We start from the raw sequence: 15,037 nt of genomic DNA, 5'->3' as shown, positions 1-15,037 counted from the left end.
ACGGCAGAGGAAACCACATCCCTGCACTTAGTAAGCACCTTCGTCCCTCCTCCTCCTCCTCCTCCTCCCCCCCCCTCCTCTTCCTCTCTGTCTATCTTCTCCAATGTCTATATTTTCCATTCACCTCTTTCAAGACAACAGATCAAACACAACTTAGATTATATTACTAGAAATATAAACGTCACAGTATTAACAACAACTCTACTTTTCAGTTACAGTGTTAGTCACTCACTCACATATGACATTGAATCAATATCATCGTTTTTATTATCGTTTTTTTCCTGATTAAAGGAATACTCCAACATTCTGGAAACACTGTGAGTTCCTTTTTTTATTGCTGCTCCATCAGGTACGGAACGTGTTCAGTCCATATGACCACAAAGACTACAAATCTTAAATAAAATAAAACACACCTTCCAAAAACTAAAGAGCAGGCTGAAGTTGTAGCTTGTAAGCGCAAAAGCTAAATACCATTCAAGTGACCTGGTGGAAGGACTCTGCTGTCCCTGGCTGCTATAGCTTTAGCTCAAGGCTCACATCTTCAAATAACCTCTGACAGTTAAAGGGGTTATTTTCAGTTTCATTTGTAACAAGGTGAACTAAATCAGGTTTAGATACAATCCGAACAGTATAGTAATAAATGAACATCAGTGGCAGTTCTAGACCAATTTTACTGGGGGGCAAGGCTGGGGCCAGTTATTTTATGAGAGGGACACAATAAACACGGGGTTAAAAAGACATAAAATACATTATTTGGTATTTGTTTCTGTACAGGTATTTATTTCAGTAACTTTAAGTGTCAGTTCTTTGTTTCAGTTAACAACATTGAATCAGTAGCTATTTTTTGTTTGTTTTACCAACTAAGTTACAATTGTATTAAATCACAGAAATAGTATTTGCTGCAACACTGAATATAAAGAAATGAACAGTTCAGTCTCTGCTGTCCATCAGGTCCTCGGAAGTTTTCTTTCACATCTCAGCAACAACATCCTGTGGTTTCTGGTATGTTTGTCTCTCAGCGTCTAGGTTTGAATCTTACTTGAAGTAAAAAGGAAACTCGGGTCAGAAAGGACAAGTGTTGTAGTCTTTTCTACACGCTTCAGCCGGCCAGTTGGGGTGTACTGCTCTAAGGGGTCCGACTAGAAGGCTGAGTTACATTAGTTCCGCCTATCGTGCCAAAACTATAGCCAATAAATCGTAATATTACAAACTTTTGGAGGGGGGCAACAGGGGGGTCCCAGGTCAGCTTTACGGGGCCACTGGCCCATGTTGGCAGCCCCCTAGAACCGTCCCGGCCTACTTATAGGGGCATGCAAAGGATGATAGTGATGATAATGATGATGATGGTGGTGACGGTGGTGATGGTGGTGATGGTGATATCAGAAGTTGTAGTCGCTGTTCCTATTAGATGAGGGCTCTCTGCTGTCACTGACTGCCAGTCGCTCCAGAGCTGATCACACACACAGAAAACAGATTCAGAGTCTTAGACTGCCGGAATAAATGAATGACCGATGGTAAGCCAACATTATACTGTAGATGTCTGTGTGTGTATGTTACCAGGGTAGGACAGTCTCTTCTCTCCGTCATTGACAACTGCAGTCTTTCCTCGATGGTAGGACACTGAAACAGAGACGCAGATATATGAGAGATGAAGACTTTGTGAACAAATGTCATGTACAGACCCAGGGCAGCAATCTGTCCAGCCCTCAACACACTCCCATCATGCTTATGATACAAACACAATACAATCATGATGGAAGGACACTTATCCTTTAAGACTCTGTGTGTGTGTGTGTGTGTGTGTGTGTGTGTGTGTGTGTGTGTGTGTGTGTGTGTGTGTGTGTGTGTGTGTGTGTGTGTGTGTGTGTGTGTGTGTGTGTGTGTGTGTATGTGTGTGTGTGTGTGTGTGTGTGTGTGTGTGTGTGTGTGTGTGTGTGTGTGTGTGTGACTTACCACTGTGACTCTGTGTAGGTCCGATCCAGCGGTTCTGTCTTCTTTCAGATACTAAAAACCAACAACATCAACCAGACCACTCAACATGCAAGTACATACTGCAGATCATGCAGGCCGGGTGTGTTTTGTACTGCAGTGACTTGTGAATAAGACTCACAACAGAATTATTGTGACAGTCTGACAGATTTAAAACAACTGCCTTTCTTTGACATAGTCTTTAATCTGACTAATCCTAATCTGAAAATATCAAAGTTTCCTATGTCATTATATGTGTGTGTGTGTGTGTGTGTGTGTGTGTGTGTGTGTGTGTGTGTGTGTGTGTGTGTGTGTGTGTGTGTGTGTGTGTGTGTGTGTGTGTGTGTGTGTGTGTGTGTGTGTGTGTGTGTGTGTGTGTGTGTGTGTGTGTGTGTAATTGTGTGTGTATGGACTCACGTCTGTTCTGCAGGGCTCTGACAGTGGGTCTGGTGAAGTGGATCAGTACCAGGACCAGCAGCAGGCAGCAGAGCACAGCTGTTCCCACTCTGTAGGCCTGGAGCTGCCCATTTTGGGGGTCCTCAACTGGACACACAGACAGGAACCACAAACACACATATTCTGTTACATGCTTTCTTTTCCCCCTACAGTCCATGCCATCTCTCGCCACCACTGACCCTTACGAGCCCCTACTAGGGCCGCAGGAGAGGCTGTCCCATCTCAGCCCGGCACAGAGCACGATTCTCATCCTTGCACATCAGTCATATGTTTACAAAAAACTATATATATTTTAAAACTCTTCTCGTTCTTAACATAGACTATATATTTGTGTTTCTTAATCATTCAGTGGTGGATATGTGTGGTCTTTATTATAGGATAGCAGATCTCTGCGCCCGGCTTTAGTTCGTCGGATTAGTGAGCATGTGTCTCTCCAAGCTCTACACTGCAGGAGTGAATGTGCTGATGATTAAATAGTTTACCATGAGATTTACAGCATACCATAATCGCGCAGCCCTACAAATGAACTGAGATTTCCTCACACAGATTTTAAACTATTCTGGTACGCCGACCGATACAAAGCAGGGTTTTAGGGATAGTGCAGAGCAATGTTGATCTTAAATGGATTTGCAGGTTGGATAATTGTGAACATTTTTTCTGTACATATTAATAATTTAAGATGGAAATGAATTCCAGTTTAATGTTACAATTAAAAAGACTGTTCTATTTGTAATACTTTCTATTCTTACTGTCTCATCTGGTCGCATCAATGTTTGCATTTAATACAGACATAGGAACAGTTGCTTTAGGGCCTCATATTGTATTTTGGAAAATGCAGAAATGATAAAAAGAGGAACATGCTGGTCATTTGATCAGGTTGACTGGTGATCGGTCAGACGGCTGCTGGCTGGCGGCTGTATCTGAGCATTCACATGCTGCCAATCACTGTCAGCTCCAAACAACATGATGTTTAGTTCCTGTTATTATGTGACACGGTTTCTTTGGGTGTGGAAAGGGTTTTAGAAAGAATCACACTCCTGCTTCCTCTCTGCTTATATCGCAGGCTTTCTATAAAGTGACATTTGTGTTAAACACTGAAAATGGTCTTGTACTGAAAATTGCAATGATTTGCATGAACATTTAATTTACGTCTCTGATTTGAATCCAAATCTTCCTATTTGTAACAAATATCATAAATCATTCCGTTTTTATTAGGCTCTTTTATTAAACACAATTATAGACATGGAGACATTTGAGATTGTTTTATTTTTCTATAAATCCAAATTTAGTTTTATGAAATAACTTTATTTTCCTTAGATACTGAAAGAAGTGTAGAACCCAAAGGTGTACTGATACTAAGTGACATCATTTTAATAGTGCTATGGTTTGAACCTGAAACTCTAACTAACTCTTCTTCTCGGCTACAGAGCATAACATGAGAGGGCATAACAACACTTTAACACACACACACACACACACACACACACACACACACACACACACACACACACACACACACACACACACACACACACACACACACACACACACACACACACACAGCAGACCAACCTTGGCAATGGACCCTAAGGGCCTCACAGTGGACCTCCTCCGCTCCGTCCTCAGTGAGGTTATGGCCTTGCTGATTCTTTCCTTTGACCCAGCGCAAGTTGTCTTTACATCCTCGCCGGTTCTCACAAACACTTCTCAAAATATTCAGGATGTTTTTTTCACTGCCATGACAGACAGGAGAGGAGGAGTTGGGGTGGTGGTAGAGTATCAGCTGAACGTCTCCTTCACATTGACTCCATGTGATGGACAGGATGCCTCTGGGAGGGGCAGGGCTGCTGGGGGTGGGGGGGCAGGAACATCTCCTGGTGCTGCTGGAAGTGTGGGGGGGCTCTGTTGTGTTTGGCCCAGGTGTTGACTGGTTGGATTCTGGGAGATCAGTTAGTATGGACACAGCAGATGAAAACACGTTACATCGGAGTAAACTGATTCATGAGCCACCCCACTGACACCGTTCATAGCACTCACTGTGGAGAAGTTTTCTCTTCTCCTGTCCCACAAATTGAGACGATATCCAGCATTTCATTGACAGTTGCTAAGAAAGTCAGAACTTGGCTTTTATCCAATAGTGGCCTAGAAAGCAGGAGAGGTCTATCACCATTTGCTGTGTCAAATGTCACCCAATCAACAAAAGATGCATTTACTTATGGGTGCGGCTGGTGAAGTGCGGTTCTCACAGAGTTTTGTGTTACGTTTTTTGCCAGATTTATTTTTGGAGGGGAATACGATTTGAAGCGACACTACCTGTGTGACCCACATGTTTATGCCGGGCTCATAAAAAGAGGGGATCACCAAATAGAGATGACAGTAGCAGCAGCAGATGATCTTTTAGCACACTGTGCAGCACTCATACTGGTCTGCAGGCTGTGGTAGTAAGCTCCGGTTATCCTTTCAGACTCGGAGATTGTAAAAAACAATGTGGGTGATTGTTTGTTTGGTAAAAAATCCATTCAAACCAAATATCTGCTCTTTGCTTGCATAGTTTGTGAAAACAAATCAACCTATAGAGTGTTGTAAGTAATATTTATAGGCTATAGTTTGAATATAAATGCTTAATTTTTAAGGTTGGATGGACATTATATTGAAATCAAAGCTACTTCTAAGCATCGCAGAAACATGTCCCGCATTGTCCAGCACAAACACACTCTTTGTCCCACCCCAGCTGTGTCTGCATCTCAGGCAACACACTAGCATCTGGATAGAGGGGTGCATCCTGAATAAAGAAATGCTAGAGAAGCAAATAGCTCAGAAGATGAGCAAACGCAATTATTTTAATTATGGGGTCATCGTTCACGCTCTGTGTGTGTGTGTGTGTGTGTGTGTGTGTGTGTGTGTGTGTGTGTGTGTGTGTGTGTGTGTGTGTGTGTGTGTGTGTGTGTGTGTGTGTGTGTGTGTGTGTGTGTGTGTGTGTGTGTGTGTGTGTGTGTGTGTGTGTGTGTGTGTGTATGCACACTTGTATTGAATAAAATGATAATGTCGAATAACAAATCACCTATTGATCATTCTCTCAGCAGTGCAATATTGATCCATTTCATATATGAAATGGCGCTTGATATGATGGTTAGGTTATCCCAACATGTTTTATTTATTTCAGTGGTCATGCTGTAAATGTGTTGAAATATTAAGTTAAATACAAAAACATGCAATATAATTTAGTCAAAAACCAGATTACATTACAGTATATTAAATATTTACTACAAAAAAGTAATAAAAGTATGTTTACCCAAAAAGCTGCGTGTGTGTGTGTGTGTGTGTATGTGTGTGTGTGTGTGTGTGTGTGTGTGTGTGTGTGTGTGTGTGTGTGTGTGTGTGTGTGTGTGTGTATGTGTGTGTGGGGGCGCATTGAGCATTTTGAGTTCACCCTTCTGCAAACTTCACTGAAACTGTCTGCAGTGCCAGATGTCACTATGATGCAGTGATTTGAATATATTATTATATTTTCTGGGTGGACCAACGTTTTAAAATAAATCATGACAGGCAGATTATTAAAACTGATCACATATTTTGTATCTAGAATATATGAATTTTGAACAATAGTCAGCTACATATGGTTTCCATATGTAGCGTATGTATATGTGACACTTCATTTTTATTTTTTGTATGAACTTATTAAAAGAAAAATGAATAAAATTGTACCTGAAACAGCTAAATGGAATTCAGCTATTGTTCATCTTATTATGTAAACCTGTGTTTTTATACAACTATTTTTAACATTTTATATATAAGGTATAATTTTTTAAATAAATTACTTAAAACACCTTCAACTACATTTGAAAACCAAATATAAAATCAGGAAACGGTTTCTCCATGTTCATTTGTCCAATCATGTTGGTGTCCAATAAAATGTTAAAACCAGGTTGAGATATTTTGATTTGCGATAGTAAATGATCAAATGAATCCCGCTGATGTGATCTTACTGTCTGGTCAGCCAGTGTTTGGGTAGTAATTTACGGTAAAAAATCATAATTCAAAACTTTCCAGGAAGTGAATTCTAATGCTGAAAATATTAAAAATCATAATCATGTAACACAACAAGCGATATTTAAGTTGTATTAGTAACTATTGATATAGTTATTTTATGGTAAGCTATTTTACGTGGTAATTCTGTTTCCCCAGGTATTAAAGTTTCCATGTGTTATTGTTTCTTATAACTACCATAACACTGTCACACGCAGTCATTGCATGAGATGATGAAATATGTCGGCCGTTTATGATCTCACTGAAATGAGATGAAATGTGGGCCTTCACACATGATGGAGTGCATTAGAAAATACATAGAAAAGAGTCATTCATGCTCTCAATATTTGTTCAGGTTTTAATAGCTTGATGGACTTATTTTTCCCAGCTTTTGAAGCCTTTACCCTTCTGGTGAGCACGGCCAAAGAGCCACAACACAATACCAGGGTACAACAACAATTGTTGACAATTAAAGTTCTGTTGTATAATCTGTAATTCATCATGATTAATCAGAAGTTCAAGATACTAGTATTTAGCTTTTTTGGAGGGAGATAAAACGAATACACATGTGGTGATGTAAAAAAGAACTGGTAAGAAAAATGTTGTTTTATTTTTTACTATATTATACAAGTTCCCCACACTAAGGCCTGGAGTGAGCTGCTGTCCTAGAGAGCCGCAGTGATTCCCCTGGATAATGTGTGCTACAGAACAAATGCTTGTATGCTAGTGTTCATACTGCAGCACTCTCTGTTCCTACAGTGGTGACCCTCTCTGCTACCTCACATCCTGTGTCACTTCAAGAAACTGGAGCATGATTTAAGTGTGATATATTGCAGGTGTTTACTGATGTCCAATGCTCTCCAGTCAGTGAGGACATGTCGCTCGAGGCAGTTTCGCTGCTTTCTTTGCCCTTATACTGCCTTGCAATTCATGGTAAACATGGGAGTTACGGGAGGAAGATGGGGTCAAATTTGGTAATGTGATTCTTTTTTTTTCACGTTTTAAAGTGTCCAGATACATTTTGAGTGTTAACGGTGACAGCCCTAACACGAACACATAAATGGAATGCAGCCATGCGTAATGTCTACAGTTCCCCTGGTGAATGACACGTTCAAAGGTCAGCTGTGGGCTCCGTACTGTAGAACCATACCAGGTTTAATGCTTGAAGACAAGGGTCTGATCAAGGTTTCCCTTAGAGGACTTTTGACAACATGACTTGAAATGTAATTCAACAGCAAGAGACAAAACGCCAGGACAACGAAAACACTCACCGCGTCTGTACAATGAACACAGGCAGTGTAGTTTAAAATCATTTTGAAATACTATGGTGGTAGTAGTTTATGGTTAGTCTACGCTAACATTTAAAGCACAAAGCAGATCAACTCTAGCTCTACTTGTGTTTAAATCATGTATAATTATTTTTTGTTGTTTTAGTTAAAGGGATCAAATTATTTTACAAAGCAATAGACACGTTGAATTGTTTCTGAATTTACTCTACTGAGTGCTACAGTAACTGTATTCAACTTATATTAATTATTATGTATATTTAGATGTAGGCCACCTCTGAGCCACAGATAAGACAGCATTTAACCAACAGTAAAGTCAACTGTAGCTGTTTGTTACCTAAACTGGCCATTTATCAGGCAACACTATGAATGGTGATGCTGTCTTTGGACATTTTGACTATCTGGCAATTTTGTCCCAAAATGCTCACAGGTTTTCACATGCTCTTTTCAAATGTCTTATTTTTTGTGAATTGCTTGAATCAATATAAGATTTTATGTATTTTTCCACATCTTTTAGGTTTTAGTTGTATCCTTAGGCTGTTTTACACTTGTTATATATTGTACAAGTTTTCTGTTCAGGCCTTGTGTCCAAGTGTCTCTAGATTAAGGCTCCACTTTTCTATGCTCCATATGTTTCAATAATATTGTGCACTTACCAGCAGTCATGAGTAAAAGAGTTGAGATGGTCACAACAGTCCTGATATCCATCACAGAACTATGAGCAACAAGTACAGGTGGAAGACAGACAGGCACACAGACAGGCAGGAGGAGAACTGACGACACAAATCAGATCAAGACGGCAGCAGCAGAAAAACAAATGAGAGAGGAAACGGTGCTCTCTCTCCGCACCGTGAATCACTTCATCACTCCTGCTGCTGCAAACGTGCACATTTCCTCTGTTCAAAGGGAGCATGCAGCAGAGAGGCAGAGAGGGGAGGGGGAAAAAGAACTGAGATAAGAAGGGAGACGGAAGAGCAGGTTTGACGAAGAGTTACGTGACTCTGAACTAAATCTACTTTTTTGTCACCAAACCCTCTGTAAGGGACTTTGTCAGGCGGGGCTGTGGGCGTAACTGAAACATGCATGATGGACTCAAAACCTGTATGACACAGCAAACTAAATAATCAAGAAAAACACATGTATCACTGCGAGTACTTCCCACACTGAAGACCATACTAAGATTCTCAACTCACTACATACACCACCTTCAATGTTAATGGTCCTAATATAATATATTATATCCCTTATATTTTTTCCACCTTAACTCACCTTATTATTTACTTGCAACAGTTTGATTAAGTGTTTGTGTTGGTTAAATACTGTATAAGATAAGATAAGAAGTACTGTATTATTCCCAAACTGGGAAAAATGTTTGTTGCAGCAGCATAAAACAAAACAAGGCATTGCACATAATTAGAAATTAAAAATATAAATAAAAAAATCAAAGAAATAAACTGGCATTAGAGAGTTACAAAAAATATATATATATATATATCTATAGATCTAGATTAATACATACATATATATATATATATATATATATGTATGTATATATACAGCCGCAGAAATAATTAAGAGACCACTTCAGCATTATCATCTCTCGTTTCATTTGTTATAGATATGTTTTTGAGTTCAATTATTATTATTATTATTATTATTATTATTATTATTATTATTATTATTATTATTATTATTATTATTATTATTATTATTATTATTTTGTATTGTTTTCTATAAACGACCGACAATTTTTTGTGTGTGTTGGAATTCAACAGACACTGGAATGGCTGCCATACATGTCGAGATAAACATTTAAGAAACATTTGGGCTGTATTTATATACAGTTGAACACTATTGAAGTTAAGAGTGCAAAGAATAGATCATTAAATTAAATATAAATGTACAGTGTGATGTTACAGTATACCCAATTAAAAGGGATTTATATGGTAACATTATAAGGTTAATGTTTAGGATTTTTAAACATTTCTGTTTCAAAATGAACATTATCCCTAAAATGTATTATTGATATTTCAAATGAAATTCCTGTAGACATTTTTCCCCATTTTTGTGATATTATTGTAGATGGTTTTAACCCCCCCCCCCCACACACACACACACACACACACACACGAAATAAAACGTTTTTTCCTAACATCGTAAACCCCTCGCTTCAAACGGCCGTTTTTTCCAGCTGCATGAGACAGGTTGAAAATACACACCAGCATCCAACCTGACATTTTTCAGAATCAGCAAACATTTATCTGCCCCAGAGTACAGTACAGTGTTACAGCAAAAGAGAAGATAGAGACAACAAAATAAACACTTTTAGAAAGGGCATGCACATGATATTTAAAAGAAGTCAAATTTAGAGAAGATTGTTTTGAATAAGTTGATTGATTTTATTAATTCTCACACTATTTTGAAGTGTACCAATCTGGTTATTTTGCTATTTATTGAAAACTGTAATTGACATCAGATGTAGACAGGAGCCAGCACTCTGTTTTAATCTGTTGTACTAAGTGCTGCTTTTTTTTTGTTTCTAACGGTTTTTTGTTTACATGGATGAATGGTTCTTTAAGAGCTATAGAATTTAAGAGCTATAGAATTAATTGTGGTGTTGCTCAAGGCTCAATTTAAGGTCCTACAGCTTTTAATCTATACATGCTTCTATCATGAGACACGGCATGAGTCTAGTCCTTCACTGGCTTGTTTCCTGATGACTGTGGAACAATTGATTCCTTTTTAAAATGCATTTTAATTATAAAATAAGTTCCATAAGCTATGGGTGGGTGGGAATGTTCTTAAACTAAAACAGGTCTAAACTAAACTTTTGATGATTGGTTTTGGAAATTGAAACTGAAAAAACACATGTAAAAAAGTTAAGAACATAGCTTTACATTTGATTCAGAACTTAGTATGAACCACATAATAAAAAGTGAATACAAATTTTTTTTTTTATGTCAGGAAACATTGCAAGAGACTGTTTCTCTCCAGTGCCAGTGCAGAGAAATGAATGCATGCTGAAAGACCTGTATGATGGTTTTCTGTAATGCTCTACATCTGTGGCCTCCCGCAAAAGAATATATTGCAACTGAAACAAAGCGAAGCCATCTTATATGCAGCAAGCTGGCTGTAGAAGGTAGCACATTAGCACAAATAACTGTTGTGAGAATGTTCAGCGAGAAATACAACGACCATCAGATGGAAAAACACCACGACTACTCTGACCGAAAAAAAGCGTTTGATAGGGTGTGGAGAGAGGCTCTGTGGATGTGAATGAATAAGCACAAAAACGAATTTGTTCATTTTATCAAAAATAATGGCGGTTAAAAAAGAAGAATACAATAACATATGCAGTGCTATAAAAAAGTAGTGCACCCGAAAGGTTTCAAATTTCAGTGGGAGTCCGTCAAACATGTATTCTGTCTATGTTAAACGGTACATTTGAGACCTCGAAATAAGGAGAAAATCGGCCTGTGTTAAAGCTCAACTTGCAAAACCAAATAAAATATGCAATTCAGTTCCCCTCCCTCAAAAATAAATCTGATGGCCCGTCTTATAGCTCAGTGGGTAGAGCTGGCGGCCATATACTGGTTTGATCCCCATGCGGTGGACCCAGGTTCAAATCCGGCCTGAGTCCCTTTGCCGCGTCTCCCCATTTCTCAAACTGCAATATATTATCGGCACTGGTTGCCATAAAAATAAAACTGATGCTCTCACTGATGCAGCCATTGTGATCTACAGATGCAAAACCTGGACATACAATACAAACATTAAATGGAGAGTGAAACATGCCGGCAACGTCAGGGTTTCTAGAGCTGCGGACGGAAGCGACTGAACGGCGAAAGCTACAGCAGTTCTGACACATAACAAGAACCAACCGAGCCTCGTAAATACCATGATGCACAGTGCAGCGTAGGGAAGAAGAGGAGCAGGAAGAGGGGGAGGGGAACCATGGCACTGGAGGAACATCGGGATGTTTGGAGACAGGTGATGATGTCATCATAGTGCACAATAAATAAAGTTTGATTGATTGATTGAAACATTTGAGTAACAGCAAATGCAGTGTTGCTCCTACTGGGGGACAACGGGGACAGTGCCCCAATGTTATTACACCTAGAGCCCCCCATAAAATAAGTCTGGCTTATATTTTTAAAAACTGTGAAGGCCTTTATCTCATCATCGTGTTAAGTTACAGTCATCATGTTATATGGCTCATTTTGCCTCAAATTTGGAGGACAAAAACAGTACAGGTATCCTTGGAAATGTAATCGTCTCATCATCCTGACAGTCTGTTCAACATTGGAGCGAGTCACTTACAGCTCCGGAAAAACAGAATAGACAAAAATTAAGAGACCACTCCAAATGTTTCTTAAATCTCAATCTCTACATGTATGGCAATCATTCCAGTGTCTGTTGAATTCCAGAACAGATAATTGACAAATTGAAAAATTGTCAGTAGTTTATAGAATACAATTTAAAAAAAACGTTTTAACAGACATTAACATTTATAAGACATATCTATTAATAATAAAGCAAGAGAAAATGATAATGCTGAAGTGGTCTCTTCATTTTTTCTGGAGCTGTGTATATAAGTACATACATTTCACATTGCTCCAGCCCCTAAAACAAATTCTCTAAATATAACACAAGGACCAACAGCTTTATTTTTATAAATTGCAAAAAAACATTCACCCTCCAGTCTATGAAGAATGTCTCATTCTGATAACGTGAGCCATTTGAGCTGATCACTCATCCTACGAGTGAAACAGCTTCTCTGACTCATCCGAGTGCCGCTTCTTTACCTCCGTCACTCTCCTTTTCTTTCATCCTCCGCCTTTGGTTTACGGAGTCATTAACTTTCACCTCCCCCCCTCTCATCTCTGCACAGCCGTCTCATGAACAGGAGGCTGTTCAAATCCGGCACGCAGCACCCATGGAATCGGTGTGCTAAAGACCTCCACTGAGAGGAGTGACCTTTACTTCAGACATTTACTAACAGCTCAGACATCTGGAAGACTCCCATGTTACCCGACTGATCTATTCTGCCAAGATGAAGTGACATAAAACATCACTTTGAGATGTTTGCAAGATGTTGAGATGTCTTTTCTCTCAATTCAGCGAGATCATCAAAATAAGAACAAACACTTCTTCAGCCTCCAGTTCTCTCACACCGTATCAAAGTCCTCCTCTTTTTTCCTCTTCTCACTTTGTCTTCATTGTTCTGAGTTCGAGATTACCCTTACATCTCAGTTTGGCTTTGGTTGTGTCATTTCTCTGAACCATTTCTCACAGAGCAGTTTATGCCTTTAAGGAAATTCTAGTCTTCATTAAAGGCCTTTTGTTTGCCCGAGGTGTGTGTACTGCTAGGACTCATGGTTTTAACTCATAGAGGAGCTAAACCAGTACTGTGTAATCCAGCAGTCAAATAGAACCAGAAAAAGTGTTTTGTTTAAGTTTATGTTTCATTGTAGTTTTCATTCAGTTTTCTATAAATCTATTCTAATTCTAATTATCACAGCTAGATTAAATTTGATTCTAAGTTTAAATTAACTAAATAATTGTGGGGTGCGTGCATGTAATGAAACACCGCAGACAGAACTTATTCATTACACACATTTACTGAGGATAGTGGTGGACAAAGTACTCAGATCTTTTCAGTAAGTAGTATTACAGTGTACAGCATACAACGTTACTCTGTTAGAGTCCTGCATTCGGAACTATACCGTATCAGTACAACATTTTCCTGGAAAAAGAAAAGAAATGTAAAGAACCAAGAGAAAAAAAGTACTCCAACAATCAATTTCATAATCATAACATTGAATTATATTTTAATGGCATGTTGCAGCTTGTATAGCAAGAGCTTCTTCTCTTTTGAAGTAAATTCTGCTGGGAAGTTTTGTCTTAATATAAATGTAAAAACTCAGGTACAGTATAGATTCTCCGGACCCTTTTGTTACCTCACATCGCTGTTAGCTTTGAAACATCTGGCATGACTCTGCATATCAGGTCATTGAATACATTTACTCAAGTACTTAAGTACAATTTGGTGGAACCTTTTCTGCTACTTTGTACATCTACTCCTCTACACTTCAGAGGTAAATGGTGTACTTTTATTCCACTATCTTTATTTAATCCCTTTAGTTTCTTTACAGATCTGGATTAATGATGGTAAATATAATCAACCCTTAAATCAGACTTTAGTTCACCTGGAGTAAATCCAGCAGCTACCCTGCAGTATACAGAGCCATTCAAACTAGCTGCACCTTTACCAGCTCTGAGAACACTTTAATGATCAATAATTATAAAACATATCAGAGATATTATTCTGAAATGGACCAATCAAACAATGACTACTTTTACTGTCGCTACTTTAAGTACATTTAGATGAGAGTACTTTCTACTTTTACTGGAGGAACATTTAGAATACTTTTACTGTGACAGAGTATTCCTACACTCTGGTACTTCAACTTTACTCAAGTACAAGATCTGAGTACTTCTACTTTTACATAAGTACAACATCTGAGTACTTCTACTTTTACATAAGTACAAGATCTGAGTACTTCTACTTTTACATAAGTACAAGATCCCACCTCTGCACATTAATGTGTTCATCACAGCTGACGAAGGAGGAGCTATTTTTTTTACTATAGCTTATTAACAACAGGACATTTATTTTAACCGCTCATTACAGGAGAAGAAAATTAAGTGGCAGAAAATGTTAATACTTAAGTGTAATTATCTGAAAAGCTCAAGGAAGGACACAGAGATGAACTAACTATCAATGACCAATGAAAGGTGGAAGGTCCAAAATAAATAGGGCGGCATGTGTAGTGTAGGTGTGTATAGTTGTGTAGTGTAGGTGTGTATACAGTAGGTGTGAACACACAGAGGTCACATCTGAACCTAGTGTGTTTCTGTAGACTGGTGGCAGTGAAATAAGAAGCTCAGGGACTTAAGGCTGCTCTGCTGAAAACAACTACAGCCATGGAAAAAATGAAGAGACCACTTAAGCATTATCATTTTCATACATAATTTGTATTTTATTTTATTATATTCTATAAACTACTGACAACATTTCTCTGTGTTGGAATTCAACAGACACTGGAATGGCAGCCATACATGTGGAGATAAAGATTAAAGAAACATTTGGAGTGGTCTCTTCATTTTTTCCGGAGCTGTATATGGCCAGTGTGCAAAATACTTGAATAATAAAGTAATGCCACATTTCTAGGCTATGTATTTTGTTCTCCTTGCTAAATAGCCAGTACTTCAATAATTAGAAGTAAAAACACGCACCA

At 38.5% G+C, this 15,037-nt stretch overlaps 1 protein-coding gene across 2 annotated transcripts; it reads right to left on the bottom strand.

Moving 5' to 3' along the window:
• Window positions 1-244: 244 nt before the first annotated feature.
• On the bottom strand, window positions 245-8,654 carry LOC134865104 (uncharacterized). Of its 2 annotated transcripts, XM_063884512.1 has the most exons (6): window positions 8,393-8,648; window positions 3,997-4,362; window positions 2,386-2,511; window positions 1,954-2,004; window positions 1,558-1,620; window positions 245-1,450 (listed from the first exon to the last, which is right to left on the bottom strand). In XM_063884512.1, the coding sequence occupies exons 1-6, from the start codon at window positions 8,442-8,444 to the stop codon at window positions 1,380-1,382; spliced, it is 729 nt and encodes a 242-aa protein (XP_063740582.1). In that variant the 5' UTR covers window positions 8,445-8,648; the 3' UTR covers window positions 245-1,379. The 2 variants fall into 2 exon arrangements, with proteins under 2 accessions (XP_063740582.1, XP_063740583.1); XM_063884513.1 differs by lacking the exon at window positions 1,954-2,004 and having other exon boundaries at window positions 8,393-8,654.
• Window positions 8,655-15,037: the final 6,383 nt, after the last annotated feature.

Source organism: Eleginops maclovinus, chromosome 5 (assembly GCF_036324505.1).
Source record: "Eleginops maclovinus isolate JMC-PN-2008 ecotype Puerto Natales chromosome 5, JC_Emac_rtc_rv5, whole genome shotgun sequence".
Taxonomy (NCBI): domain Eukaryota; kingdom Metazoa; phylum Chordata; class Actinopteri; order Perciformes; family Eleginopidae; genus Eleginops; species Eleginops maclovinus.
The sequence above is the reverse complement of the archived record's forward strand: the minus strand, read 5'-3'. Positions and strand labels throughout refer to the sequence as shown.